We start from the raw sequence: 27,612 nt of genomic DNA on the forward strand, positions 1-27,612 counted from the left end.
CAGAAACCCAACACCCACCTAACCCTAATCAGAAACCCAACACCCACCTAACCCTAACCAGAAAACCAACACACACCTAACCCTAATCAGAAACCCAACACCCACCTAACCCTAATCAGAAACCCAACACCCACCTAACCCTAACCAGAAACCCAACACCCACCTACACACCTAACCCTACCCAGAAACCCAACACCCACCTAACCCTAATCAGAAACCCAACACCCACCTAACCCTAACCAGAAACCCAACACCCACCTAACCCTAATCAGAAACCCAACACCCACCTAACCCTAATCAGAAACCCAACACCCACCTAACCCTAATCAGAAACCCAACACCCACCTAACCCTAATCAGAAACCCAACACCCACCTAACCCTAATCAGAAACCCAACACCCACCTAACCCTAATCAGAAACCCAACACCCACCTAACCCTAACCAGAAAACCAACACCCACCTAACCCTAATCAGAAACCCAACACCCACCTAACCCTAACCAGAAACCCAACACCCACCTAACCCTAACCAGAAAACCAACACCCACCTAACCCTAACCAGAAACCCAACACCCACCTAACTCTAACCAGAAAACCAAACACCCACCTAACCCTAATCAGAAACCCAACACCCACCTAACCCTAACCAGAAACCCAACACCCACCTAACCCTAACCAGAAAACCAACACCCACCTAACCCTAACCAGAAACCCAACACCCACCTAACCCTAACCAGAAAACCAAACACCCACCTAACCCTAATCAGAAACCCAACACCCACCTAACCCTAATCAGAAAACCAAACACCCACCTAACCCTAATCAGAAAACCAACACCCACCTAACCCTAATCAGAAACCCAACACCCACCTAACCCTAATCAGAAACCCAACACCCACCTAACCCTAATCAGAAACCAAACACCCACCTAACCCTAACCAGAAACCAAACACCCACCTAACCCTAATCAGAAACCCAACACCCACCTAACCCTAATCAGAAACCCAACACCCACCTAACCCTAATCAGAAACCCAACACCCACCTAACCCTAATCAGAAAACCAACACACCTACTGCCCTTTAAGGCTGTAAATCCTCCAATATTCTCCATGCCAGACTCCTAGCATTCAGACTTTATTTCAACATTAACGATCTAGAAAAATATCCATTAGGCAGTTGACATTGCTCAGGATAGGGGATATGTTGGGTTGTAGGTTAAGGGGTCAGGGTTTTTCAGAGACATCCCACTCGCTGTTTGTTTATGGCTCATTTACAGTCAATGAACTAAGCAGACCAAACCCAGCTGCTATCGCATTGGTGTCTATGGGAGAGCCACCCAGTAGACCAAAGTAGACCAAAACTGACAGCTTGAGTGAACCATCTTAATTTATGCACCATATTTGGCTTTACCTGACAGTGTGCATCAGACATTTTTTCTGATGGCCAGTTTCTCTCCCGTGATTGGTCTCTGTCTCTCTCCCGTGATTGGTCCCGCTCCTGGTTCCGGTGGCGGCTGCTCTGATGACCCGATGACCGGGCGGACTTCTGGACGACCATGTGATCTGCCCCGTCACCTGGGACCTATCCCCATACAGAGGTCAGACGTTAGACTTCCCCACTCAGCCCAGAACCCCAGAACATTCCCAACGCAACCCCAGAACATTCCCAACGTAACCACTGAACATCCCCCCTGCAACCCCAGAACATTCCCCCTGCAACCCCAGAACATCCCCTCAGCAACCCCAGAACATTCCCCCTGCAACCCCAGAACATTCTCCCTGCAACACCAGAACATTCCCCCTGCAACACCAGAACATTCCCCCTGCAACCCCAGAACATTCCCCCTGCAACCCCAGAACATTCCCCCTGCAACACCAGAACATTCCCCCAGCAACTCCAGAACATTCCCCCAGCAACACCAGAACATATCCCCCAGCAACACCAGAACATTCCCCCAGCAACTCCAGAACATATCCCCCAGCAACACCAGAACATTCCCCCAGCAACACCAGATCATTCCCCCTGCAACCCCAGAACATTCCCCCAGCAACACCAGAACATTCCCCCAGCAACACCAGAACATTCCCCATGCAACACCAGAACATTTCCCCTGCAACCCCAGAACATTCCCCCAGCAACACCAGAACATATCCCCAGCAACACCAGAACATATCCCCAGTAACACCAGAACATATCCCCAGCAACACCAGAACATATCCCCAGCAACACCAGAACATTCCCCCAGCAACACCAGAACATCCCCTCCAGCAACACCAGAACATCCCCCCAGCAACACCAGAACATCCCCCCAGCAACACCAGAACATTCCCCCAGCAACACCAGAACATTCCCCCTGCAAACCCAGAACAGAGGAGAGGGGGAGACAGCTACGGTCTGTCTGTCTGTCTGTCTGTCTAGCTCCTACTGGTCATCCATATCATATTGACAAGAAAACTTAGAGAGGAGGGATCTAGTGAGCATTATGGTATCAGAGGAGCATTGTCACCATTACTGAGAAGATATGATGAGTTTGACATATTCATCAAATCTATTGTATCATGCAGAACATATTCAACCTTCCATAAAGGCATGTCTGACTCCTGCCGGCCCCACAGCTACCTGGGCTCTGTCTGCAGGAATAGACCTCTGTCTTCCATTCCTGTGAATGTTATTGTGTCTCCTGTGATAATGGGATGGATCCATTGTGTCTGCTCCTGGTGATTCATTTGAAATAGTTACCATTATGCTACAAGGTGTGGTTTGGACTGTCATAGCCCCTAAAGAGTTACCATTATGCTACAAGGTGTGGGTTGGACTGTCATAGCCCCTAAATAGTTACCATTATGCTAAAAGGTGTGGTTTGGACTGTCATAGCCCCTAAATAGTTATCATTATGCTACAAGGTGAGGGTTGGACTGTCATAGCCCCTAAAGAGTAACCATAATGCTACAAGGTGTGGGTTGGACTGTCATAGCCCCTAAATAGTTACCATTATGCTACAAGGTGTGGTTTGGACTGTCATAGCCCCTAAATAGTTACCATTATGCTACAAGGTGTGGTTTGGACCGTCATAGCCCCTAAATAGTTACCATTATGCTACAAGGTGTGGGTTGGACTTCTAGGTTAGACTACAGCAATGCTCTACTTTCCGGCTACCCGGATAAAGCACTAAATAAACTTCAGTTAGTGCTAAATACGGCTGCTAGAATCCTGACTAGAACCCCACACCCTTGGGGTGTGCCGTGGCGGAGATCTTTGTGGGCTATACTCAGCCTTGTCTCAGGATGGTAAGTTGGTGGTTGAAGATATCCCTCTAGTGGTGTGGGGGCTGTGCTTTGGCAAAGTGGGTGGGGTTATATCCTTCCTGTTTGGCCCTGTCTGGGGGTGTCCTCGGATGGGGCCACAGTGTCTCCTGACCCCTCCTGTCTCAGCGTCCAGTATTTAATGCTGCAGTAGTTCATGTGTCGGGGGGCTAGGGTCAGTTTGTTATACCTGGAGTACTTCTCCTGTCCTATTCGGTGTCCTGTGTGAATTTAAGTGTGCTCTCTCTAATTCTCTCCTTCTCTCTTTCTTTCTCTCTCGGAGGACTTGAGCCCTAGGACCATGCCCCAGGACTACCTGACATGATGACTCCTTGCTGTCCCCAGTCCACCTGGCCGTGCTGCTGCTCCAGTTTCAACTGTTCTGCCTTATTATTATTCGACAATGCTGGTAATTTATGAACATTTGAACATCTTGGCCATGTTCTGTTATAATCTCCACCCGGCACAGCCAGAAGAGGACTGGCCACACCACATAGCCTGGTTCCTCTCAAGGTTTCTTCTTAGGTTTTGGCTTTTTAAGGGAGTTTTTCCTAGCCACCGTGCTTCTACACCTGCATTGCTTGCTGTTTGGGGTTTTAGGCTAGGTTTCTGTACAGCACTTTGAGATATCAGCTGATGTACGAAGGGCTATATAAATAAACTTGATTTGATTTGGACTGTCAAAGACCCTAAAGAGTTACCATTATGCTACAAGGTGTGGGTTGGACTGTCAAAGCCCCTAAATAGTTACCATTATGCTACAAGGTGTGGGTTGGACTGTCAAAGCCCCTAAATAGTTACCATTATGCTACAAGGTGTGGGTTGGACTGTCAAAGCCCCTATATAGTTACCATTATGCTACAAGGTGTGGTTTGGACTGTCATAGCCCCTAAAGAGTTATCATTATGCTACAAGGTGTGGGTTGGACTGTCATAGCCTCTAAATAGTTACCATTATGCCACAAGGTGTGGGTTGGACTGTCATAGCACATAAAGAGTTACCATTATGCTACAAGGTGTGGTTTGGACTGGCATAGCCAATAAAGAGTTACCATTATGCTACAAGGTGTGGGTTGGACTGTCATAGGTCCTAAAAACCGTTGCTGGCCTCTGTTCTCTCTGTCTGTAGAACTGGAGGATATTCTGGGGTAGACCAGAGGGGATATTCTGGGGTAGACCAGACGGGATATTCTGGGGTAGAGCAGAGGGGATATTCTGGGATAGACCAGAGGGGATATTCTGGGATAGACCAGAGGGGATATTCTGGGGTAGAGCAGAGGGGATATTCTGGGGTAGACCAGAGGGGATATTCTGGGGTAAAGCAGGGGGGATATTCTGGGGTAGAGGGGATATTCTGGGGTAGAGCAGAGGGGATATTCTGGGGTAGAGCAGAGGGGATATTCTGGGGGACAGCAGAGGGGATTTTCTGGGGTACAGCAGAGGGGATATTCTGGGGTAGAGCAGGGGGGATATTCTGGGGTAGAGCAGAGGGGATATTCTGGGGGACAGCAGAGGGGATATTCTGGGGTACAGCAGAGGGGATATTCTGGGGTAGAGCAGGGGGGATATTCTGGGGTAGAGCAGAGGGGATATTCTGGGGTAGAGCAGGAGAGAGATTCTGGGGTAAAGCAGAGGGGATATTCTGGGGTAGACCAGAGGGAATATTCTGGGGTAGTGCAGAGGGAATATTCTGGGGTAGAGCAGAGGGGATATTCTGGGGTAGAGCAGAGGGGATATTCTGGGGTAGAGCAGGAGGGATATTCTGGGGTAGAGCAGAGGGGATATTTTGGGGAAGACCAGAAGGGATATTCTGGGGTAGAGCAGAGGGGATATTCTGGGGTACAGCAGGGAGGATCATCTGGGGTAGAGCTGATGGGATATTCTGGGGTAGAGTAGGGGGGATATTCTGGGGTAGAGCAGGGGGGATATTCTGGGGTAGAGCAGGGGGGATATTATGGGGTAGACCAGAGGGGATATTCTGGGATAGAGCAGAGGGGATATTCTGGGGTAGACCAGAGGGGATATTCTGGGGTAAAGCAGAGGGGATATTCTGGGGTAGAGCAGAGGGGATATTCTGGGGTAGACCAGAGGGGATATTCTGGGGTAGACCAGTAGGGATATTCTGGGGTAGACCAGAGGGGATATTCTGGGGTAGAGCAGAGGGGATATTCTGGGGTAGAGCAGGAGGGATATTCTGGGGTAGAGCAGAGGGGATATTCTGGGGTACAGCAGGGAGGATCATCTGGGGTAGAACAGAGGGGATATTCTGGGGTAGAGCAGAGGGGATATTCTGGGGTACAGCAGGGAGGATCATCTGGGGTAGAGCTGATGGGATATTCTGGGGTAGAGTAGGGGGGATATTCTGGGGTAGAGCAGGGGGGATATTCTGGGGTAGAGCAGGGGGGATATTATGGGGTAGACCAGAGGGGATATTCTGGGATAGAGCAGAGGGGATATTCTGGGGTAGACCAGAGGGGATATTCTGGGGTAAAGCAGAGGGGATATTCTGGGGTAGAGCAGAGGGGATATTCTGGGGTAGACCAGAGGGGATATTCTGGGGTAGACCAGTAGGGATATTCTGGGGTAGACCAGAGGGGATATTCTGGGGTAGAGCAGAGGGGATATTCTGTGGAAGAGCAGAGGGGATATTCTGGGATAGAGCAGAGGGGATATTCCGGGGTAGACCAGAGGGGATATTCTGGGGTAGACCAGAGGGGATATTCTGGGGTAGAGCAGATGGGATATTCTGTGGTAGAGCAGAGGGGATATTCTGGGGTAGACCAGAGGGGATATTCTGGGGTACAGCAGAGGGGATATTCTGGGGTAGAGCAGAGGGGATATTCTGGGGTAGACCAGAGGGGATATTCTGGGGTAGAGCAGGGAGGATAACCTGGGGTAGAGCAGAGGGGATATTATTGGGTAGACCAGAGGGGATATTCTGGGGTACAGCAGGGAGGATAATCTGGGGTAGAGCAGAGGGGATATTATTGGGTAGAGCAGAGGGAATATTCTGGGGTACAGCAGGGAGGATAATCTGGGGTAGAGCAGAGGGGATATTCTTGGGTAGAGCAGAGGGGATATTCTGGGGTAGAGCAGAGGGGATATTCTGGGGTACAGCAGAGGTGATATTCTGAGGTAGAGCAGAGGGGATATTCTGGGGTAGAGCAGAGGGGATATTCTGGGGTAGAGCAGAGGAGATATTCTGGGGTAGAGCAGAGGGGATATTCTGGGGTAGAGCAGAGGGGATATTCTGGGGTACAGCAGAGGGGATATTCTGGGATAGAGCAGAGGGGATAATCTGGGGTAGACAATAGGGGATATTCTGGGGTAGAGCAGAGGGGATATTCTGGGGTACAGCAGAGGGGATATTCTGGGGTAGAGCAGAGGGGATATTCTGGGGTACAGCAGAGGGGATATTCTGGGGTAGAGCAGGGGGGATATTCTGGGGGAGAGCAGTGGGGATATTCTGGGGTAGAGCAGATGGGATATTCTGGGGTACAGCAGAGGGGATATTCTGGGGTACAGCAGAGGGGATATTATGGGGTACAGCAGGGAGGAAAATCTGGGGTAGAGCAGAGGGGATATTCTTGGGTAGAGCAGAGGGGATATTCTGGGGAAGAGCAGAGGGGATATTCTGGGGTACAGCAGAGGGGATATTCTGAGGTAGAGCAGAGGGGATATTCTGGGGTAGAGCAGAGGGGATATTCTGGGGTAGAGCAGAGGGGATATTCTGGGGTAGACCAGATGGGATATTCTGTGGTAGAACAGAGAGGATATTCTGGGGTAGACCAGAGGGGATATTCTGGGGTAGAGCAGAGGGGATATTCTGGGGTAGAACAGTAGGGATATTCTGGGGTAGAGCAGAGGGGATATTCTGGGGTAGAGCAGAGGGGATATTCTGGGGTAGAGCAGAGGGGATCTTCTGTGGTAGAGCAGAGGAGATATTCTGGGGTAGACCAGAAGGTTTATTCTGGGGTAGAGCAGAGGGGATATTCTGGGGTAGACCAGAGGGGATATTCTGGGGTAGAGCAGTGGGGATATTCTGGGGTAGACCAGAGGGGATATTCTGGGGTACAGCAGAGGGGATATTATGGGGTACAGCAGGGAGGATAATCTGGGGGAGAGCAGAGGGGATATTCTTGGGTAGAGCAGAGGGGATATTCTGGGGTAGAGCAGAGGGGATATTCTGGGGTACAGCAGAGGGGATATTCTGAGGTAGAGCAGAGGGGATATTCTGGGGTAGAGCAGAGGGGATATTCTGAGGTAGACCAGAAGGGATATTCTGGGGTAGATCAGAGGGGATATTATGGGGTAGAGCAGAGGGGATATTCTGGGGTAGACCAGATGGGATATTCTGTGGTAGACCAGAGGGGATATTCTGGGGTAGACCAGACGGGATATTCTGGGGTAGAGCAGAGGGGATATTCTGGGATAGACCAGAGGGGATATTCTGGGGTAGAGCAGTAGGGATATTCTTGGGTAGAGCAGAGGGGATATTCTGGGGTAGAGCAGAGGGGATATTCTGGGGTAGACCAGAAGGGATATTCTGGGGTAGACCAGAGGGGATATTCTGGGGTACAGCAGAGGGGATATTCTGGGGTAGAGCAGAGGGGATATTCTGGGGTAGACCAGAAGGGATATTCTGGGGTAGACCAGAGGGGATATTCTGGGGTACAGCAGAGGGGATATTCTGGGGTACAGCAGAGGGGATATTATGGGGTACAGCAGGGAGGATAATCTGGGGTAGAGCAGAGGGGATATTCTTGGGTAGAGCAGAGGGGATATTCTGGGGTAGAGCAGAGGGGATATTCTGGGGTACAACAGAGGGGATATTCTGAGGTAGAGCAGAGGGGATATTCTGGGGTAGAGCAGAGGGGATATTCTGGGGTAGACCAGAAGGGATATTCTGGGGTAGACCAGAGGGGATATTATGGGGTAGAGCAGAGGGGATATTCTTGATGTAGACCAGATGGGATATTCTGTGGTAGAACAGAGAGGATATTCTGGGGTAGACCAGAGGGGATATTCTGGGGTAGAGCAGAGGGGATATTCTGGGGTAGAACAGTAGGGATATTCTGGGGTAGAGCAGAGGGGATATTCTGGGGTAGAGCAGAGGGGATATTCTGGGGTAAAGCAGAGGGGATATTATGTGGTAGAGCAGAGGAGATATTCTGGGGTAGACCAGAAGGTTTATTCTGGGGTAGAGCAGAGGGGATATTCTGGGGTAGAGCAGTGGGGATATTCTGGGGTAGACCAGAGGGGATATTCTGGGGTACAGCAGAGGGGATATTATGGGGTACAGCAGGGAGGATAATCTGGTGTAGAGCAGAGGGGATATTCTTGGGTAGAGCAGAGGGGATATTCTGGGGTAGAGCAGAGGGGATATTCTGGGGTAGAGCAGAGGGGATATTCTGGGGTAGAGCAGGGGGGATATTCTGGGGTAGAGCAGAGGGGATATTCTGGGGTAGAGCAGAGGGGATATTCTGGGGTAGACCAGAAGGGATATTCTGGGGTAGACCAGAGGGGATATTATGGGGTAGAGCAGAGGGGATATTCTGGGGTACAGCAGAGGGGATATTCCGGGGTACAGCAGAGGGGATATTCTGGGGTAGACCAGAGGGGATATTCTGGGGTAGAGCAGAGGGGATATTCTGGGGTAGAGCAGAGGGGATATTCTGTGGTAGAGCACTGGGGATATTCTTGGGTAGAGCAGAGGGGATATTCTGGGGTAGAGCAGAGGGGATATTCTGGGGTAGACCAGAGGGGATATTCTGAGGTAGAGCAGAGGAGATATTCTGGGGTAGAGCAGAGGGGATATTCTGGGGTAGAGCAGAGGGGATATTCTGGGGTAGAGCAGAGGGGATATTCTGGGGTAGACCAGAAGGGATATTCTGGGGTAGACCAGAGGGGATATTATGGGGTAGAGCAGAGGGGATATTCTGGGGTAGACCAGATGGGATATTCTGTGGTAGAACAGAGAGGATATTCTGGGGTAGACCAGGGGGGATATTCTGGGGTAGAGCAGAGGGGATATTCTGGGGTAGAACAGTAGGGATATTCTGGGGTAGAGCAGAGGGGATATTCTGGGGTAGAGCAGAGGGGATATTCTGGGGTAGAGCAGAGGGGATATTCTGAGGTAGAGCAGAGGGGATATTCTGGGGTAGAGCAGAGGGGATATTCTGGGGTAGAGCAGAGGGGATATTCTGGGGTAGAGCAGAGGGGATATTCTGGGGTAGACCAGAAGGGATATTATGGGGTAGAGCAGAGGGGATATTCTGGGGTACAGCAGAGGGGATATTCTGGGGTAGAGCAGAGGGTATATTCCAGGGTAGACCAGAGGGGATATTCTGGGGTACAGCAGAGGGGATATTCTGGGGTAGACCAGAGGGGATATTCTGGGGTAGAGCAGAGGGAATATTCTGGGGTAGAGCAGAGGGGATATTCTGGGGTAGACCAGATGGGATATTCTGTGGTAGAACAGAGAGGATATTCTGGGGTAGACCAGAGGGGATATTCTGGGGTAGAACAGAGGGGATATTCTGGGGTAGAACAGTAGGGATATTATGGGGTAGAGCAGAGGGGATATTCTGGGGTAGAGCAGAGGGGATATTCTGGGGTAGAGCAGAGGGGATATTCTGGGGTAGACCAGAAGGGATATTCTGGGGTAGACCAGAGGGGATATTATGGGGTAGAGCAGAGGGGATATTCTGGGGTACAGCAGAGGGGATATTCTGGGGTACAGCAGAGGGGATATTCTGGGGTAGACCAGAGGGGATATTCTGGGGTAGAGCAGAGGGGATATTCTGGGGTAGAGCAGAGGGGATATTCTGTGGTAGAGCACAGGGGATATTCTTGGGTAGAGCAGAGGGGATATTCTGGGGTAGAGCAGAGGGGATATTCTGGGGTAGACCAGAGGGGATATTCTGAGGTAGAGCAGAGGGGATATTCTGGGGTAGAGCAGAGGGGATATTCTGGGGTTGAGCAGAGGGGATATTCTGGGGTACAGCAGGGAGGATATTCTGGGGTACAGCAGAGGGGATATTCTGGGGTAGAGCAGAGGGGATATTCTGGGGTACAGCAGGGAGGATATTCTGGGGTACAGCAGAGGGGATATTCTGGGGTAGAGCAGAGGGGATATTCTGGGGTAGACCAAAAGGGATATTCTGGGGTAGACCAGAGGGGATTTTATGGGGTAGAGCAGAGGGGATATTCTGGGGTAGACCAGATGGGATATTCTGTGGTAGAACAGAGAGGATATTCTGGGGTAGAGCAGAGGGGATATTCTGGGGTAGACCAGAGGGGATATTCTGGGGTAGAGCAGTGGGGATATTCTGGGGTAGACCAAAGGGGATATTCTGGGGTACAGCAGAGGGGATATTCTGGGGTACAGCAGGGAGGATAATCTGGGGTAGAGCAGAGGGGATATTCTTGGGTAGAGCAGAGGGGATATTCTGGGGTAGAGCAGAGGGGATATTCTGGGGTACAGCAGAGGGGATATTCTGAGGTAGAGCAGAGGGGATATTCTGGGGTAGAGCAGAGGGGATATTCTGGGGTAGAGCAGAGGGGATATTCTGGGGTAGAGCAGAGGGGATATTCTGGGGTAGACCAGAAGGGATATTCTGGGGTAGACCAGAGGGGATATTATGGGGTAGAGCAAAGGGAATATTCTGGGGTACAGCAGAGGGGATATTCTGGGGTAGAGCAGAGGGTATATTCCGGGGTAGACCAGAGGGGATATTCTGGGGTACAGCAGAGGGGATATTCTGGGGTAGACCAGAGGGGATATTCTGGGGTAGAGCAGAGGGGATATTCTGGGGTAGAGCAGAGGGGATATTCTGGGGTAGAGCAGAGGGGATGTTCTTGGGTAGAGCAGAGGGGATATTCTGGGGTAGAGCAGAGGGGATATTCTGGGGTAGAGCAGAGGGGATATTCTGGGGTAGACCAGAAGGGATATTCTGGGGTAGACCAGAGGGGATATTATGGGGTAGAGCAGAGGGGATATTCTGGGGTACAGCAGAGGGGATATTCCGGGGTACAGCAGAGGGGATATTCTGGGGTAGACCAGAGGGGATATTCTGGGGTAGAGCAGAGGGGATATTCTGGGGTAGAGCAGAGGGGATATTCTGTGGTAGAGCACTGGGGATATTCTTGGGTAGAGCAGAGGGGATATTCTGGGGTAGAGCAGAGGGGATATTCTGGGGTAGACCAGAGGGGATATTCTGAGGTAGAGCAGAGGAGATATTCTGGGGTAGAGCAGAGGGGATATTCTGGGGTAGAGCAGAGGGGATATTCTGGGGTAGAGCAGAGGGGATATTCTGGGGTAGACCAGAAGGGATATTCTGGGGTAGACCAGAGGGGATATTATGGGGTAGAGCAGAGGGGATATTCTGGGGTAGACCAGATGGGATATTCTGTGGTAGAACAGAGAGGATATTCTGGGGTAGACCAGGGGGGATATTCTGGGGTAGAGCAGAGGGGATATTCTGGGGTAGAACATTAGGGATATTCTGGGGTAGAGCAGAGGGGATATTCTGGGGTAGAGCAGAGGGGATATTCTGGGGTAGAGCAGAGGGGATATTCTGAGGTAGAGCAGAGGGGATATTCTGGGGTAGAGCAGAGGGGATATTCTGGGGTAGAGCAGAGGGGATATTCTGGGGTAGAGCAGAGGGGATATTCTGGGGTAGACCAGAAGGGATATTATGGGGTAGAGCAGAGGGGATATTCTGGGGTACAGCAGAGGGGATATTCTGGGGTAGAGCAGAGGGTATATTCCAGGGTAGACCAGAGGGGATATTCTGGGGTACAGCAGAGGGGATATTCTGGGGTAGACCAGAGGGGATATTCTGGGGTAGAGCAGAGGGAATATTCTGGGGTAGAGCAGAGGGGATATTCTGGGGTAGACCAGATGGGATATTCTGTGGTAGAACAGAGAGGATATTCTGGGGTAGACCAGAGGGGATATTCTGGGGTAGAGCAGAGGGGATATTCTGGGGTAGAACAGTAGGGATATTATGGGGTAGAGCAGAGGGGATATTCTGGGGTAGAGCAGAGGGGATGTTATTGGGTAGAGCAGAGGGGATATTCTGGGGTAGAGCAGAGGGGATATTCTGGGGTAGACCAGAAGGGATATTCTGGGGTAGACCAGAGGGGATATTATGGGGTAGAGCAGAGGGGATATTCTGGGGTACAGCAGAGGGGATATTCTGGGGTACAGCAGAGGGGATATTCTGGGGTAGACCAGAGGGGATATTCTGGGGTAGAGCAGAGGGGATATTCTGGGGTAGAGCAGAGGGGATATTCTGTGGTAGAGCACAGGGGATATTCTTGGGTAGAGCAGAGGGGATATTCTGGGGTAGAGCAGAGGGGATATTCTGGGGTAGACCAGAGGGGATATTCTGAGGTAGAGCAGAGGGGATATTCTGGGGTAGAGCAGAGGGGATATTCTGGGGTTGAGCAGAGGGGATATTCTGGGGTAGAGCAGAGGGGATATTCTGGGGTAGACCAGAAGGGATATTCTGGGGTAGACCAGAGGGGATATTATGGGGTAGAGCAGAGGGGATATTCTGGGGTAGACCAGATGGGATATTCTGTGGTAGAACAGAGAGGATATTCTGGGGTAGACCAGGGGGGATATTCTGGGGTAGAGCAGATGGGATATTCTGGGGTAGAACAGTAGGGATATTCTGGGGTAGAGCAGAGGGGATATTCTGGGGTAGAGCAGAGGGGATATTCTGGGGTAGAGCAGAGGGGATATTCTGAGGTAGAGCAGAGGGGATATTCTGGGGTAGAGCAGAGGGGATATTCTGGGGTAGAGCAGAGGGGATATTCTGGGGTAGAGCAGAGGGGATATTCTGGGGTAGACCAGAAGGGATATTATGGGGTAGAGCAGAGGGGATATTCTGGGGTACAGCAGAGGGGATATTCTGGGGTAGAGCAGAGGGTATATTCCGGGGTAGACCAGAGGGGATATTCTGGGGTACAGCAAAGGGGATATTCTGGGGTAGACCAGAGGGGATATTCTGGGGTAGAGCAGAGGGAATATTCTGGGGTAGAGCAGAGGCGATATTCTGGGGTAGACCAGATGGGATATTCTGTGGTAGAACAGAGAGGATATTCTGGAGTAGACCAGAGGGGATATTCTGGGGTAGAGCAGAGGGGATATTCTGGGGTAGAACAGTAGGGATATTATGGGGTAGAGCAGAGGGGATATTCTGGGGTAGAGCAGAGGGGATATTCTGGGGTAGAGCAGAGGGGATATTCTGTGGTAGAGCAGAGGAGATATTCTGGGGTAGACCAGAAGGTTTATTCTGGGGTAGAGCAGAGGGGATATTCTGGGGTAGACCAGACGGGATATTCTGGGGTAGAGCAGTGGGGATATTCTGGGGTAGAGCAGAGGGGATATTCTGGGGTAGACCAGAAGGGATATTCTGGGGTAGACCAGAGGGGATATTCTGGGGTACAGCAGAGGGGATATTCTGGGGTACAGCAGAGGGGATATTATGGGGTACAGCAGGGAGGATAATCTGGGGTAGAGCAGAGGGGATATTCTTGGGTAGAGCAGAGGGGATATTCTGGGGTACAGCAGAGGGGATATTCTGGGGTACAGCAGAGGGGATATTCTGGGGTAGAGCAGAGGGGATATTCTGGGGTTGAGCAGAGGGGATATTCTGGGGTACAGCAGGGAGGATATTCTGGGGTACAGCAGAGGGGATATTCTGGGGTAGAGCAGAGGGGATATTCTGGGGTACAGCAGGGAGGATATTCTGGGGTACAGCAGAGGGGATATTCTGGGGTAGAGCAGAGGGGATATTCTGGGGTAGACCAAAAGGGATATTCTGGGGTAGACCAGAGGGGATTTTATGGGGTAGAGCAGAGGGGATATTCTGGGGTAGACCAGATGGGATATTCTGTGGTAGAACAGAGAGGATATTCTGGGGTAGAGCAGAGGGGATATTCTGGGGTAGACCAGAGGGGATATTCTGGGGTAGAGCAGTGGGGATATTCTGGGGTAGACCAAAGGGGATATTCTGGGGTACAGCAGAGGGGATATTCTGGGGTACAGCAGGGAGGATAATCTGGGGTAGAGCAGAGGGGATATTCTTGGGTAGAGCAGAGGGGATATTCTGGGGTAGAGCAGAGGGGATATTCTGGGGTACAGCAGAGGGGATATTCTGAGGTAGAGCAGAGGGGATATTCTGGGGTAGAGCAGAGGGGATATTCTGGGGTAGAGCAGAGGGGATATTCTGGGGTAGAGCAGAGGGGATATTCTGGGGTAGACCAGAAGGGATATTCTGGGGTAGACCAGAGGGGATATTATGGGGTAGAGCAAAGGGAATATTCTGGGGTACAGCAGAGGGGATATTCTGGGGTAGAGCAGAGGGTATATTCCGGGGTAGACCAGAGGGGATATTCTGGGGTACAGCAGAGGGGATATTCTGGGGTAGACCAGAGGGGATATTCTGGGGTAGAGCAGAGGGGATATTCTGGGGTAGAGCAGAGGGGATATTCTGTGGTAGAGCAGAGGGGATGTTCTTGGGTAGAGCAGAGGGGATATTCTGGGGTAGAGCAGAGGGGATATTCTGGGGTAGAGCAGAGGGGATATTCTGGGGTAGACCAGAAGGGATATTCTGGGGTAGACCAGAGGGGATATTATGGGGTAGAGCAGAGGGGATATTCTGGGGTACAGCAGAGGGGATATTCCGGGGTACAGCAGAGGGGATATTCTGGGGTAGACCAGAGGGGATATTCTGGGGTAGAGCAGAGGGGATATTCTGGGGTAGAGCAGAGGGGATATTCTGTGGTAGAGCACTGGGGATATTCTTGGGTAGAGCAGAGGGGATATTCTGGGGTAGAGCAGAGGGGATATTCTGGGGTAGACCAGAGGGGATATTCTGAGGTAGAGCAGAGGAGATATTCTGGGGTAGAGCAGAGGGGATATTCTGGGGTAGAGCAGAGGGGATATTCTGGGGTAGAGCAGAGGGGATATTCTGGGGTAGACCAGAAGGGATATTCTGGGGTAGACCAGAGGGGATATTATGGGGTAGAGCAGAGGGGATATTCTGGGGTAGACCAGATGGGATATTCTGTGGTAGAACAGAGAGGATATTCTGGGGTAGACCAGGGGGGATATTCTGGGGTAGAGCAGAGGGGATATTCTGGGGTAGAACAGTAGGGATATTCTGGGGTAGAGCAGAGGGGATATTCTGGGGTAGAGCAGAGGGGATATTCTGGGGTAGAGCAGAGGGGATATTCTGAGGTAGAGCAGAGGGGATATTCTGGGGTAGAGCAGAGGGGATATTCTGGGGTAGAGCAGAGGGGATATTCTGGGGTAGAGCAGAGGGGATATTCTGGGGTAGACCAGAAGGGATATTATGGGGTAGAGCAGAGGGGATATTCTGGGGTACAGCAGAGGGGATATTCTGGGGTAGAGCAGAGGGTATATTCCAGGGTAGACCAGAGGGGATATTCTGGGGTACAGCAGAGGGGATATTCTGGGGTAGACCAGAGGGGATATTCTGGGGTAGAGCAGAGGGAATATTCTGGGGTAGAGCAGAGGGGATATTCTGGGGTAGACCAGATGGGATATTCTGTGGTAGAACAGAGAGGATATTCTGGGGTAGACCAGAGGGGATATTCTGGGGTAGAGCAGAGGGGATATTCTGGGGTAGAACAGTAGGGATATTATGGGGTAGAGCAGAGGGGATATTCTGGGGTAGAGCAGAGGGGATGTTATTGGGTAGAGCAGAGGGGATATTCTGGGGTAGAGCAGAGGGGATATTCTGGGGTAGACCAGAAGGGATATTCTGGGGTAGACCAGAGGGGATATTATGGGGTAGAGCAGAGGGGATATTCTGGGGTACAGCAGAGGGGATATTCTGGGGTACAGCAGAGGGGATATTCTGGGGTAGACCAGAGGGGATATTCTGGGGTAGAGCAGAGGGGATATTCTGGGGTAGAGCAGAGGGGATATTCTGTGGTAGAGCACAGGGGATATTCTTGGGTAGAGCAGAGGGGATATTCTGGGGTAGAGCAGAGGGGATATTCTGGGGTAGACCAGAGGGGATATTCTGAGGTAGAGCAGAGGGGATATTCTGGGGTAGAGCAGAGGGGATATTCTGGGGTTGAGCAGAGGGGATATTCTGGGGTAGAGCAGAGGGGATATTCTGGGGTAGACCAGAAGGGATATTCTGGGGTAGACCAGAGGGGATATTATGGGGTAGAGCAGAGGGGATATTCTGGGGTAGACCAGATGGGATATTCTGTGGTAGAACAGAGAGGATATTCTGGGGTAGACCAGGGGGGATATTCTGGGGTAGAGCAGATGGGATATTCTGGGGTAGAACAGTAGGGATATTCTGGGGTAGAGCAGAGGGGATATTCTGGGGTAGAGCAGAGGGGATATTCTGGGGTAGAGCAGAGGGGATATTCTGAGGTAGAGCAGAGGGGATATTCTGGGGTAGAGCAGAGGGGATATTCTGGGGTAGAGCAGAGGGGATATTCTGGGGTAGAGCAGAGGGGATATTCTGGGGTAGACCAGAAGGGATATTATGGGGTAGAGCAGAGGGGATATTCTGGGGTACAGCAGAGGGGATATTCTGGGATAGAGCAGAGGGTATATTCCGGGGTAGACCAGAGGGGATATTCTGGGGTACAGCAAAGGGGATATTCTGGGGTAGACCAGAGGGGATATTCTGGGGTAGAGCAGAGGGAATATTCTGGGGTAGAGCAGAGGCGATATTCTGGGGTAGACCAGATGGGATATTCTGTGGTAGAACAGAGAGGATATTCTGGAGTAGACCAGAGGGGATATTCTGGGGTAGAGCAGAGGGGATATTCTGGGGTAGAACAGTAGGGATATTATGGGGTAGAGCAGAGGGGATATTCTGGGGTAGAGCAGAGGGGATATTCTGGGGTAGAGCAGAGGGGATATTCTGTGGTAGAGCAGAGGAGATATTCTGGGGTAGACCAGAAGGTTTATTCTGGGGTAGAGCAGAGGGGATATTCTGGGGTAGACCAGACGGGATATTCTGGGGTAGAGCAGTGGGGATATTCTGGGGTAGAGCAGAGGGGATATTCTGGGGTAGACCAGAAGGGATATTCTGGGGTAGACCAGAGGGGATATTCTGGGGTACAGCAGAGGGGATATTCTGGGGTACAGCAGAGGGGATATTATGGGGTACAGCAGGGAGGATAATCTGGGGTAGAGCAGAGGGGATATTCTTGGGTAGAGCAGAGGGGATATTCTGGGGTACAGCAGAGGGGATATTCTGGGTTACAGCAGAGGGGATATTCTGGGGTAGAGCAGAGGGGATTTTCTGGGGTAAAGCAGAGGGGATATTCTGAGGTAGAGCAGAGGGGATATTCTGGGGTAGAGCAGAGGGGATATTCTGGGGTAGAGCAGAGGGGATATTCTGGGGTAGAAGAGGGGGGATATTCTGGGGTAGAGCAGAGGGGATATTTGGCGTACAACAGGGAGGATAATCTGGGGTACAGCAGAGGGGATATTCTGGGGTAGAGCAGGGGGGATATTCTGGGGTAGAGCAGAGGGGATATTTTGGGGTAGACCAGAGGGGATATTCTGGGGTAGACCAGAGAGGATATTCTGGGGTACAGCAGAGGGGATATTCTGGGGTAGAGCAGGGGGGATATTCTGGGGTAGAGCAGATGGGGTATTCTGGGGTAGAGCAGAGGGGATATTCTGGGGTACAGCAGAGAGGATATTCTGGGGTACAGCAGAGGGGATATTCTGGGGTAGAGCAGGGAGGATATTATGGGGTACAGCAGAGGGAATATTCTGGGGTAGACCAGAGGGGATATTCTGGGGTAGAGCAGGGGGGATATTCTGGGGTAGAGCAGGGGGGATATTCTGGGGTAGAGCAGAGGGGATATTCTGGGGTATAGAAGAGGGGATATTCTGGGGTACAGCAGAGGGGATATTCTGGGGTAGACCAGAGGGGATATTCTGGGGTAGAGCAGAGGGGATATTCTGGGGTAGACCAGAAGGGATATTCTGGGGTAGACCAGAGGGAATATTCTGGGGTACAGCAGAGGGGATATTCTGGGGTACAGCAGAGGGGATATTCTGGGGTACAGCAGGGAGGATATTATGGGGTACAGCAGAGGGAATATTCTGGGGTAGACCAGAGGGGATATTCTGGGGTAGAGCAGGGGGGATATTCTGGGGTAGAGCAGGGGGGATATTCTGGGGTAGAGCAGAGGGGATATTCTGGGGTATAGAAGAGGGGATATTCTGGGGTACAGCAGAGGGGATATTCTGGGGTAGACCAGAGGGGATATTCTGGGGTAGAGCAGAGGGGATATTCTGGGGTAGACCAGAAGGGATATTCTGGGGTAGACCAGAGGGAATATTCTGGGGTACAGCAGAGGGGATATTCTGGGGTACAGCAGAGGGGATATTATGGGGTACAGCAGGGAGGATAATCTGGGGTAGAGCAGAGGGGATATTCTTGGGTAGAGCAGAGGGGATATTCTGGGGTACAGCAGAGGGGATATTCTGGGGTATAGCAGAGGGGATATTCTGAGGTAGAGCAGAGGGGATATTCTGGGGAAGAGCAGAGGGGATATTCTGGGGTAGAGCAGAGGGGATATTCTGGGGTAGACCAGAAGGAATATTCTGGGGTAGAGCAGAGGGGATATTCTGGGGTAGACCAGAGGGGATATTATGGGGTAGAGCAGAGGGGATATTCTGGGGTACAGCAGAGGGGATATTCTGGGGTAGAGCAGAGGGTATATTCCGGGGTAGACCAGAGGGGATATTCTGGGGTACAGCAGAGGGGATATTCTGGGGTAGACCAGAGGGGATATTCTGGGGTAGAGCAGAGGGGATATTCTGGGGTGGAGCAGAGGGGATATTCTGTGGTAGAGCAGAGGGGATATTCTTGGGTAGAGCAGAGGGGATATTCTGGGGTAGAGCAGAGGGGATATTCTGGGGTAGAGCAGAGGGGATATTCTGGGGTAGACCAGAAGGGATATTCTGGGGTACAGCAGAGGGGATATTCTGGGGTAGAGCAGAGGGTATATTCCGATGTAGACAAGAGGGGATATTCTGGGGTACAGCAGAGGGGATATTCTGGGGTAGACCAGAGGGGATATTCTGGGGTAGAGCAGAGGGGATATTCTGGGGCAGAGCAGAGGGGATATTCTGTGGTAGAGCAGAGGGGTTATTCTTGGGTAGAGCAGAGGGGATATTCTGGGGTAGAGCAGAGGGGATATTCTGGGGTACAGCAGAGGGGATATTCTGAGGTAGAGCAGAGGGGATATTCTGGGGTAGAGCAGAGGGGATATTCTGGGGTAGAGCAGAGGGGATATACTGGGGTAGAGCAGAGGGGATATTCTGGGGTAGACCAGAGGGGATATTATGGGGTAGAGCAGAGGGGATATTCTGGGGTAGACCAGATGGGATATTCTGTGGTAGAACAGAGAGGATATTCTGGGGTAGACCAGAGGGGATATTCTGGGATAGACCACAGGGGATATTCTGGGGTACACCAGAGGGGATATTCTGGAGTAGAGCAGAGGCGATATTCTGGGGTAGAGCAGAGGGGATATTCTGGGGTACAGCAGAGGGGATATTCTGGGGTAGAGCAGGGGGGATATTATGGGGTACAGCAGAGGGGATATTCTGGGTTAGACCAGAGGGGATATTCTGGGGTAGAGCAGAGGGGATATTCTGGGGTAGAGCAGTGGGGATATTCTGGGGTAGGCCAGAGGGGATATTCTGGGGTAGACCAGATGGGATATTCTGGGGTAGACCAGAGGGGATATTCTGGGGTAGAGCAGGGGGGATATTCTGGGGTAGAGCAGAGGGGATATTCTGGGGTAGAGTAGGGGGGATATTCTGGGGTAGAGCAGGGGGGATATTCTGGGGTACACCAGAGGAGATATTCTGGGTAGACCAGAGGGTATATTCTGGAGTAGAGCAGAGGCGATATTCTGGGGTAGAGCAGAGGGGATATTCTGGGGTAGAGCAGGGGGGATATTCTGGGGTAGAGCAGGGGGGATATTCTGGGGTACACCAGAGGGGATATTCTGGGGTAGACCAGAGGGGATATTCTGGAGTAGAGCAGAGGCGATATTCTGGGGTAGAGCAGAGGGGATATTCTGGGGTACAGCAGAGGGGATATTCTGGGGTAGAGCAGGGGGGATATTATGGGGTACAGCAGAGGGGATATTCTGGGGTAGACCAGAGGGGATATTCTGGGGTAGAGCAGGGGGGATATTCTGGGGTAGAGCAGATGGGATATTTTGGGTTAGAGCAGAGGGGATATTCTGGGGTACAGCAGAGGGGATTTTCTGGGGTAGAGCAGGGGCGATATTCTGGGGTAGAGCAGAGGGGATATTCTGGGGTAGACCAGAGGGGATATTCTGGGGTAGAGCAGGGGGGATATTCTGGGGTAGAGCAGAGGGGATATTCTGGGGTAGACCAGAGGGGATATTCAGGGGTAGAGCAGATGGGATATTCTGGGGTACAGCAGAGGGGATTTTCTGGGGTACAGCAGGGGTATATTCTGGGGTACAGCAGGAAAGATAATGTGCACCTTCAAGATTTTCAGTTCTTAACCATGCAAGACTATCCCGCCACCCCCTCACCCTTCCCTCCCTCACCCCGACCTCTCCGCATGCTGTCAGCTGCCTGCCTGTACAGCTGGAGTCACAGGTGACAACAGAATCAGAATCTTGTAGACCCACATAATGAGGACAGGAAAGGTAAACTACCCAACCACAGATCCATGAAGTGACTGAAATAACCTTTTCTGAAGGGCCCTGTCTGGTCAGATTGTCCTGGTCTGGATAGAAACATTTTGATAGAGAGGATTCAATCCATATTATAAATCAGCTTTACAGTGAATTGTGTTGGTTCAATTTTGTTTGAACTCTCCAAATAGGGCTCTCATGATGTCATCATGACCAAAGTAGCACATGCTACTTTGGTCATGATGACATCATGAGAGCCCTATTTGGAGAGTTCAAACAAAATTGAACCAACACAATTCACCGTGATTAAAGTACACTATAAGAGTACACTAGGTCTACATACTAACCTCCTGATGACGTCCTGGTTGAGCGTTTGATGGATCTGGTTGGTTCTAGTTTCATAATGATTATAATGATTAGAGACCAGACAAGAGGAGATTAATTAGAGTTGATTCATTATGTTAATGTCAGCATGCGGTGAAGACAATGGTTCCATGGGGTTAGACTAGTACTGTAGAGAAGAGATACACCATGGGAGAAGAGACAACAGGTAGCACCATCACTGAGGAACTGTGCTTTATGTTATTCTTTGAGTTACAGAGGGGGAAAAGACATTTCTTCATGAGGGGAGTCCTTCTGTCTGGGCGCGTCATCTGCAAAATAAGAACCACATGACTGCAGGGAAAGATGGGCAACAACAACATATACTGTATGAGGTGTCTTTGTCATGGTAACATACAAGATATGTAAGGAAGCAGAGGCCAAAGAAGGAAACACTGTGATATATAGACAGACTTAAGCATTATGTAGAGATACTGCACATACCTAAAGACACATACAGTACCAGTCAAAAGTTTGGACACACCTACTCGTTCAAGGGTTTTTCTTTATTTTTACAATTTTCTTCATTGTAAAATAGTAGTGAAGACATCAAAACTATGAAATAACACATATGGAATCATGTAGTAACCAAAAAAGTGTTAAATAAATCAAAACATATTTTAGATTTTAGATTCTTCAAAGTAGCCAACCTTTGCCTTGATGACAGCATTGCACACTCTTGGCATTCTCTTCACCTGGAATGTTTTTCCAACAGTCTTGAAGAAGTTCCCACATATGCTGAGCACTTGTTGGCTTCTTTTCCTTCACTCCGTGGTCCAACTCATCCCAAAGCATCTCAATTGGGTTGAGGTTGAGTCATTATCGAGGCTAGGACATCTGATGCAGCATTCCATAACTCTCCTTTTTGGTCAAATAGCCCTTACACAGCATGGCGGTGTGTTGGGTCATTGTCCTGTTGAAAAACAAATGATAGTACCACTAAGTGCAAACCAGGGGCGGCAGGGTAGCCTAGTGGTTAGAGCGTTGGACTAGTAACCGGAAGGTTGCGAGTTCAAACCCCCGAGCTGACAAGGTACAAATCTGTCGTTCTGCCCCTGAACAGGCAGTTAACCCACTGTTCCCAGGCCGTCATTGAAAATAAGAATTTGTTCTTAACTGACTTGCCTGGTTAAATAAAGGTAAAATAAATAAAAATAAAAAGTGCAAACCAGATGGGATGGCGTATCGCTGCAGAATGCTGTGGTAGCCATGCTGATTAAGTGTGTCTTGAATTCTAAATAAATCACAGACAGTGTCACCAGCAAAGCACTTCCACACCTCCTCCTCCTCCTGTCTTTAAACTTTACACATCAGCTATCTGAGCAGCTAAACGATCACTGCAGCTGTACACAGCCCATCAGTGAATAGCCCATCCAATCTACCTACCTCATCCCCATATTGTTTTTATTTACTTTTTTGCACACCAGTATCTCTACTTGCACATCATCATCTTCTGCTCATCTATCACTCCAGTGCTAAATTGCTAAATTGTAATTACTTTGCCACTATGGCCTATTTATTGCCTTACCTCCTCACGCCATTTGCACACACTGTATATATATATATATACACTTTTCTTCTATTGTGTTACTGACTGTACGTTTGTTTATTCCATGTGTAACTCTGTGTTGTTGTTTGTGTCGCACTGCTTTGCTTTATCTTGGCCAGGTCACAGTTGTGCCTGCCTGATTAAATAAAGACAAAATTAAATAAAAATAAACAAAAATGCTTCACGGTGGGAACCACATGTGGAGATCCTCACTTCACCTACTCTGCGTCTCACAAAGACACGACGGTTGGACCAAAAATCTCAAATTTGGACTCATCAGACCAAAGGACAAATTTCCACTGGTCTAATGTGCATTGCTGGTGTTTCTTGGCCAAAAGCAAGTCTCTTCTTCTTATAGGTGTCCTTTAGTAGTGGTTTATTTGCAGCAATTCGACCATGAAGGCCTGATTCTCTTCTGAACAGTTGATGTTGAGATGCGTCTGTCAGCATTTATTTGGGCTGCAATCTGAGGTGCAGTTAACTCTAATAAACTTATCCTCTGCAGCAGAGGTAACTCTGGGTCTTCCTTTCCAATCTGAGGTGCAGTTAACTCTAATGAACTTATCCTCTGCAGCAGAGGTAACTCTGGGTCTTCCTTTCCAATCTGAGGTGCAGTTAACTCTAATGAATTTATCCTCTGCAGCAGAGGTAACTCTGGGTCTTCCTTTCCAATCTGAGGTGCAGTTAACTCTAATGAACTTATCCTCTGCAGCAGAGGTAACTCTGGGTCTTCCTTTCCAATCTGAGGTGCAGTTAACTCTAATGAATTTATCCTCTGCAGCAGAGGTAACTCTGGGTCTTCCTTTCCAATCTGAGGTGCAGTTAACTCTAATGAATTTATCCTCTGCAGCAGAGGTAACTCTGGGTCTTCCTTTCCAATCTGAGGTGCAGTTAACTCTAATGAATGTATCCTCTGCAGCAGAGGTAACTCTGGGTCTTCCTTTCCAATCTGAGGTGCAGGTAACTCTAATGAACTTATCCTCTGCAGCAGAGGTAACTCTGGGTCTTCCTTTCCAATCTGAGGTGCAGTTAACTCTAATGAACTTATCCTCTGCAGCAGAGGTAACTCTGGGTCTTCCTTTCCAATCTGAGGTGCAGTTAACTCTAATGAACTTATTCTCTGCAGCAGAGGTAACTCTGGGTCTTCCTTTCCAATCTGAGGTGCAGTTAACTCTAATGAACTTATCCTCTGCAGCAGAGGTAACTCTGGGTCTTCCTTTCCAATCTGAGGTGCAGTTAACTCTAATGAATTTATCCTCTGCAGCAGAGGTAACTCTGGGTCTTCCTTTCCAATCTGAGGTGCAGTTAACTCTAATGAACTTATCCTCTGCAGCAGAGGTAACTCTGGGTCTTCCTTTCCAATCTGAGGTGCAGTTAACTCTAATGAATTTATCCTCTGCAGCAGAGGTAACTCTGCGTCTTCCATTCCTGTGACGGTCCTCATGAGAGCCACTGCATTTGAAGAAACTTTCAAAGTTCTTGAAATTTTACGTATTGACTGACCGTCATGTCTTAAAGTAATGATGGACTGTCGTTTCTCTTTGCTTATTTGAGCAGTTCTTGCCATAATATGGACTTGGTCTTTTACCAAATAGAGCTATCTTCTGTATCCCCCTTACCTTGTCACAACAAAACTGATTGGCTCAAACGCATTAAGAAGTAAAGAAATTCCAGGGCACACCTGTTAATTGAAATGCATTCCAGGTGACTACCTCATGAAGCTGGTTGAGAGAATGCCAAGAGTGTGCAAAGCTGTCATCAAGGCAAATATATTTATTTATTTAACACTTTGTTGGTTACTACATGATTCCAAATATGTGTGATGTCATAGTTTTGATATCTTCACTATTATTTTACCATGTAGAAATAAAGAAACCCTGGAATGAGTAGGTGCGTCCAAACTTTTGACTGGTACTGTACATATGTTAACTCCAGAGGGTATGGCAGACCATAACATTACAGAAGAGAACAGCACCCACCGTTTGGGACTTGTTCTTCTTCTTCTTCTTTATTGCTCTGAAGAAGCCCTGCTTCTCCTTTTCTTTGGTCGGCTCTGATTGGTTCATCACCACGATCTCTGGGCGCATCCTATTGATGAAGAGAACACACTACAGCTGTAAAAACAGAAGGACTCTAACGGAGGGACAGTCCAAGCTGCGCTGCAACTGGATGGATTGGAAGACTAATGAAGGAACAGTCCAAGCTGTATTGTACAGTAACTGGAAGGACAGGAAGAGTCTAATGAAGGCTCAGTCCAAGCTGCACTGTAACATGACGGAGAAGAGGACTCTAATGAAGGAACAGTCCAAGCTGTAATGTACTCTAACTGGACATACTTGAGGACTCTAATGAAGGAACAGTCCAAAATGTAATGTAACTGGACATACTTGAGGACTCTAATGAAGGAACAGTCCAAGCTGTAATGTACTCTAACTGGACAGACTTGAGGACTCTAATGAAGGAACAGTCCAAGCTATAATGTACTCTAACTGGACAGACTTGAGGACTCTAATGAAGGAACAGTCCAAGCTGTAATGTACTCTAACTGGACATACTTGAGGACTCTAATGAAGGAACAGTCCAAAATGTAATGTAACTGGACATACTTGAGGACTCTAATGAAGGAACAGTCCAAGCTGTAATGTACTCTAACTGGACAGACTTGAGGACTCTAATGAAGGAACAGTCCAAGCTGTAATGTAACTGGACAGACTTGAGGACTCTAATGAAGGAACAGTCCAAGCTGCAATGTACTCTAACTGGACAGACTTGAGGACTCTAATGAAGGAACAGTCCAAGCTGTGACAGACTTGAGGTCTATAATGAAAGAACAGTCCAAAATGTAATGTAACTGGACAGACTTGAGTACTCTAATGAAGGAACAGTCCAAGCTGTAATGTACTCTAACTGAACAGACTTGAGGCCTCTAATGAAGGAACAGTCCAAGCTGTAATGTAACTGGACAGACTTGAGGACTCTAATGAAAGAACAGTCCAAGCTGTAATGTAACTGGACACACTTGAGGACTCTAATGAAGGAACAGTCCAAGCTGTAATGTACTCTAACTGGACAGACTTGAGGACTCTAATGAAGGAACATTCCAAGCTGTAATGAAACTGGACACACTTGAGGACTCTAATGAAGGAACAGTCCAAGCTGTAATGTACTCTAACTGGACATACTTGAGGACTCTAATGAAGGAACAGTCCAAGCTGTAATGTACTCTAACTGGACAGACTTGAGGACTCTAATGAAGGAACAGTCCAAGCTGTAATGTATCTGGACAGACTTGAGGACTCTAATGAAAGAACAGTCCAAGCTGTAATGTAACTGGACACACTTGAGGACTCTAATGAAGGAACAGTCCAAGCTGTAATGTACTCTAACTGGACAGACTTGAGGACCCTAATGAAGGAACAGTCCAAGCTGTAATGTAACTGGACAGACTTGAGGACTCTAATGAAGGAACATTCCAAGCTGTAATGAAACTGGAGAGACTTGAGGACTCTAATGAAGGAACAGTCCAAGCTGTAATGTACTCTAACTGGACAGACTTGAGGACTCTAATGAAGGAACAGGACTCTAATGAAGGAACAGTCCAAGCTGTAATGTAACTGGACAGACTTGAGGACTCTAATGAAGGAACAGTCCAAGCTGTAATGTAACTGGACAGACTTGAGGACTCTAATGAAGGAACAGTCCAAGCTGTAATGTACTCTAACTGGACAGACTTAAGGACTCTAATGAAGGAACAGTCCAAGCTGTAATGTAACTGGACAGACTTGAGGACTCTAATGACGGAACAGTCCAAGCTGTAATGTAACTGGACAGACTTGAGGACTCTAATGAAGGAACAGTCCAAGCTGTAATGTAACTGGACAGACATGAGGACTCTAATGAAGGAACAGTCCAAGCTGTAATGTACTCTAACTGGACAGACTTGAGGACTCTAATGAAGGAACAGTCCAAGCTGTAATGTATTCTAACTGGACAGACTTGAGGACTCTAATGAAGGAACAGTCCAAGCTGTAATGTAACTGGACAGCCTTGAGGACTCTAATGAAGGAACAGTCCAAGCTGTAATGTAACTGGACAGACTTGAGGACTCTAATGAAGGAACAGTCCAAGCTGTAATGTACTCTAACTGGACAGACTTGAGGACTCTAATGAAGGAACAGTCCAAGCTGTAATGTAACTGGACAGACTTGAGGACTCCAATGAAGGAATAGTCCAAGCTGTAATGTAACTGGACAGCCTTGAGGACTCTAATGAAGGAACAGTCCAAGCTGTAATGTAACTGGACAGACTTGAGGACTCTAATGATGGAACAGTCCAAGCTGTAATGTAACTGGACAGCCTTGAGGACTCTAATGAAGGAACAGTCCAAGATGTAATGTACTCTAACTGGACAGACTTGAGGACTCTAATGAAGGAACAGTCCAAGCTGTAATGTACTCTAACTGGACAGACTTGAGGACTCTAATGAAGGAACAGTCCAAGCTGTAATGTAACTGGACAGACTTGAGGACTCCAATGAAGGAATAGTCCAAGCTGTAATGTAACTGGACAGCCTTGAGGACTCTAATGAAGGAACAGTCCAAGCTGTAATGTAACTGGACAGACTTGAGGACTCTAATGAAGGAACAGTCCAAGCTGTAATGTAAC

At 49.2% G+C, this 27,612-nt stretch overlaps 1 protein-coding gene across 5 annotated transcripts in view; it reads right to left on the reverse strand.

Annotated features, from left to right (window-relative positions):
• The window catches only part of LOC110523943 (cyclin-dependent kinase-like 5), a 185,318-nt gene that overhangs the window by 9,805 nt on the left and 147,901 nt on the right, over positions 1-27,612 (reverse strand). For 2 of the 5 annotated variants that reach the window (XR_016489228.1, XM_090210801.1), the window contains 4 exons: positions 24,927-25,035; positions 21,548-21,670; positions 21,365-21,409; positions 1,412-1,582 (listed from right to left, as the gene is read on the reverse strand). Coding sequence is in view for 3 of the 5 variants with exons in the window: in XM_090210801.1 (XP_090066927.1) it covers positions 1,412-1,582; positions 21,365-21,409; positions 21,548-21,670; positions 24,927-25,035 (448 nt within the window). In the remaining 2 variants the exon portion in view is untranslated. Of the gene's footprint in view, positions 1-1,411; positions 1,583-21,364; positions 21,410-21,547; positions 21,671-22,048; positions 22,312-24,926; positions 25,036-27,612 lie in introns of those variants that run through there. The other 3 variants (XR_016489292.1, XM_036980806.2, XM_090211609.1) reach the window with 2 other exon arrangements.

This window comes from Oncorhynchus mykiss, chromosome 1 (assembly GCF_057628025.1).
Source record: "Oncorhynchus mykiss isolate SJ-2025 chromosome 1, ASM5762802v1, whole genome shotgun sequence".
NCBI classification, from domain to species: Eukaryota; Metazoa; Chordata; class Actinopteri; order Salmoniformes; family Salmonidae; genus Oncorhynchus; species Oncorhynchus mykiss.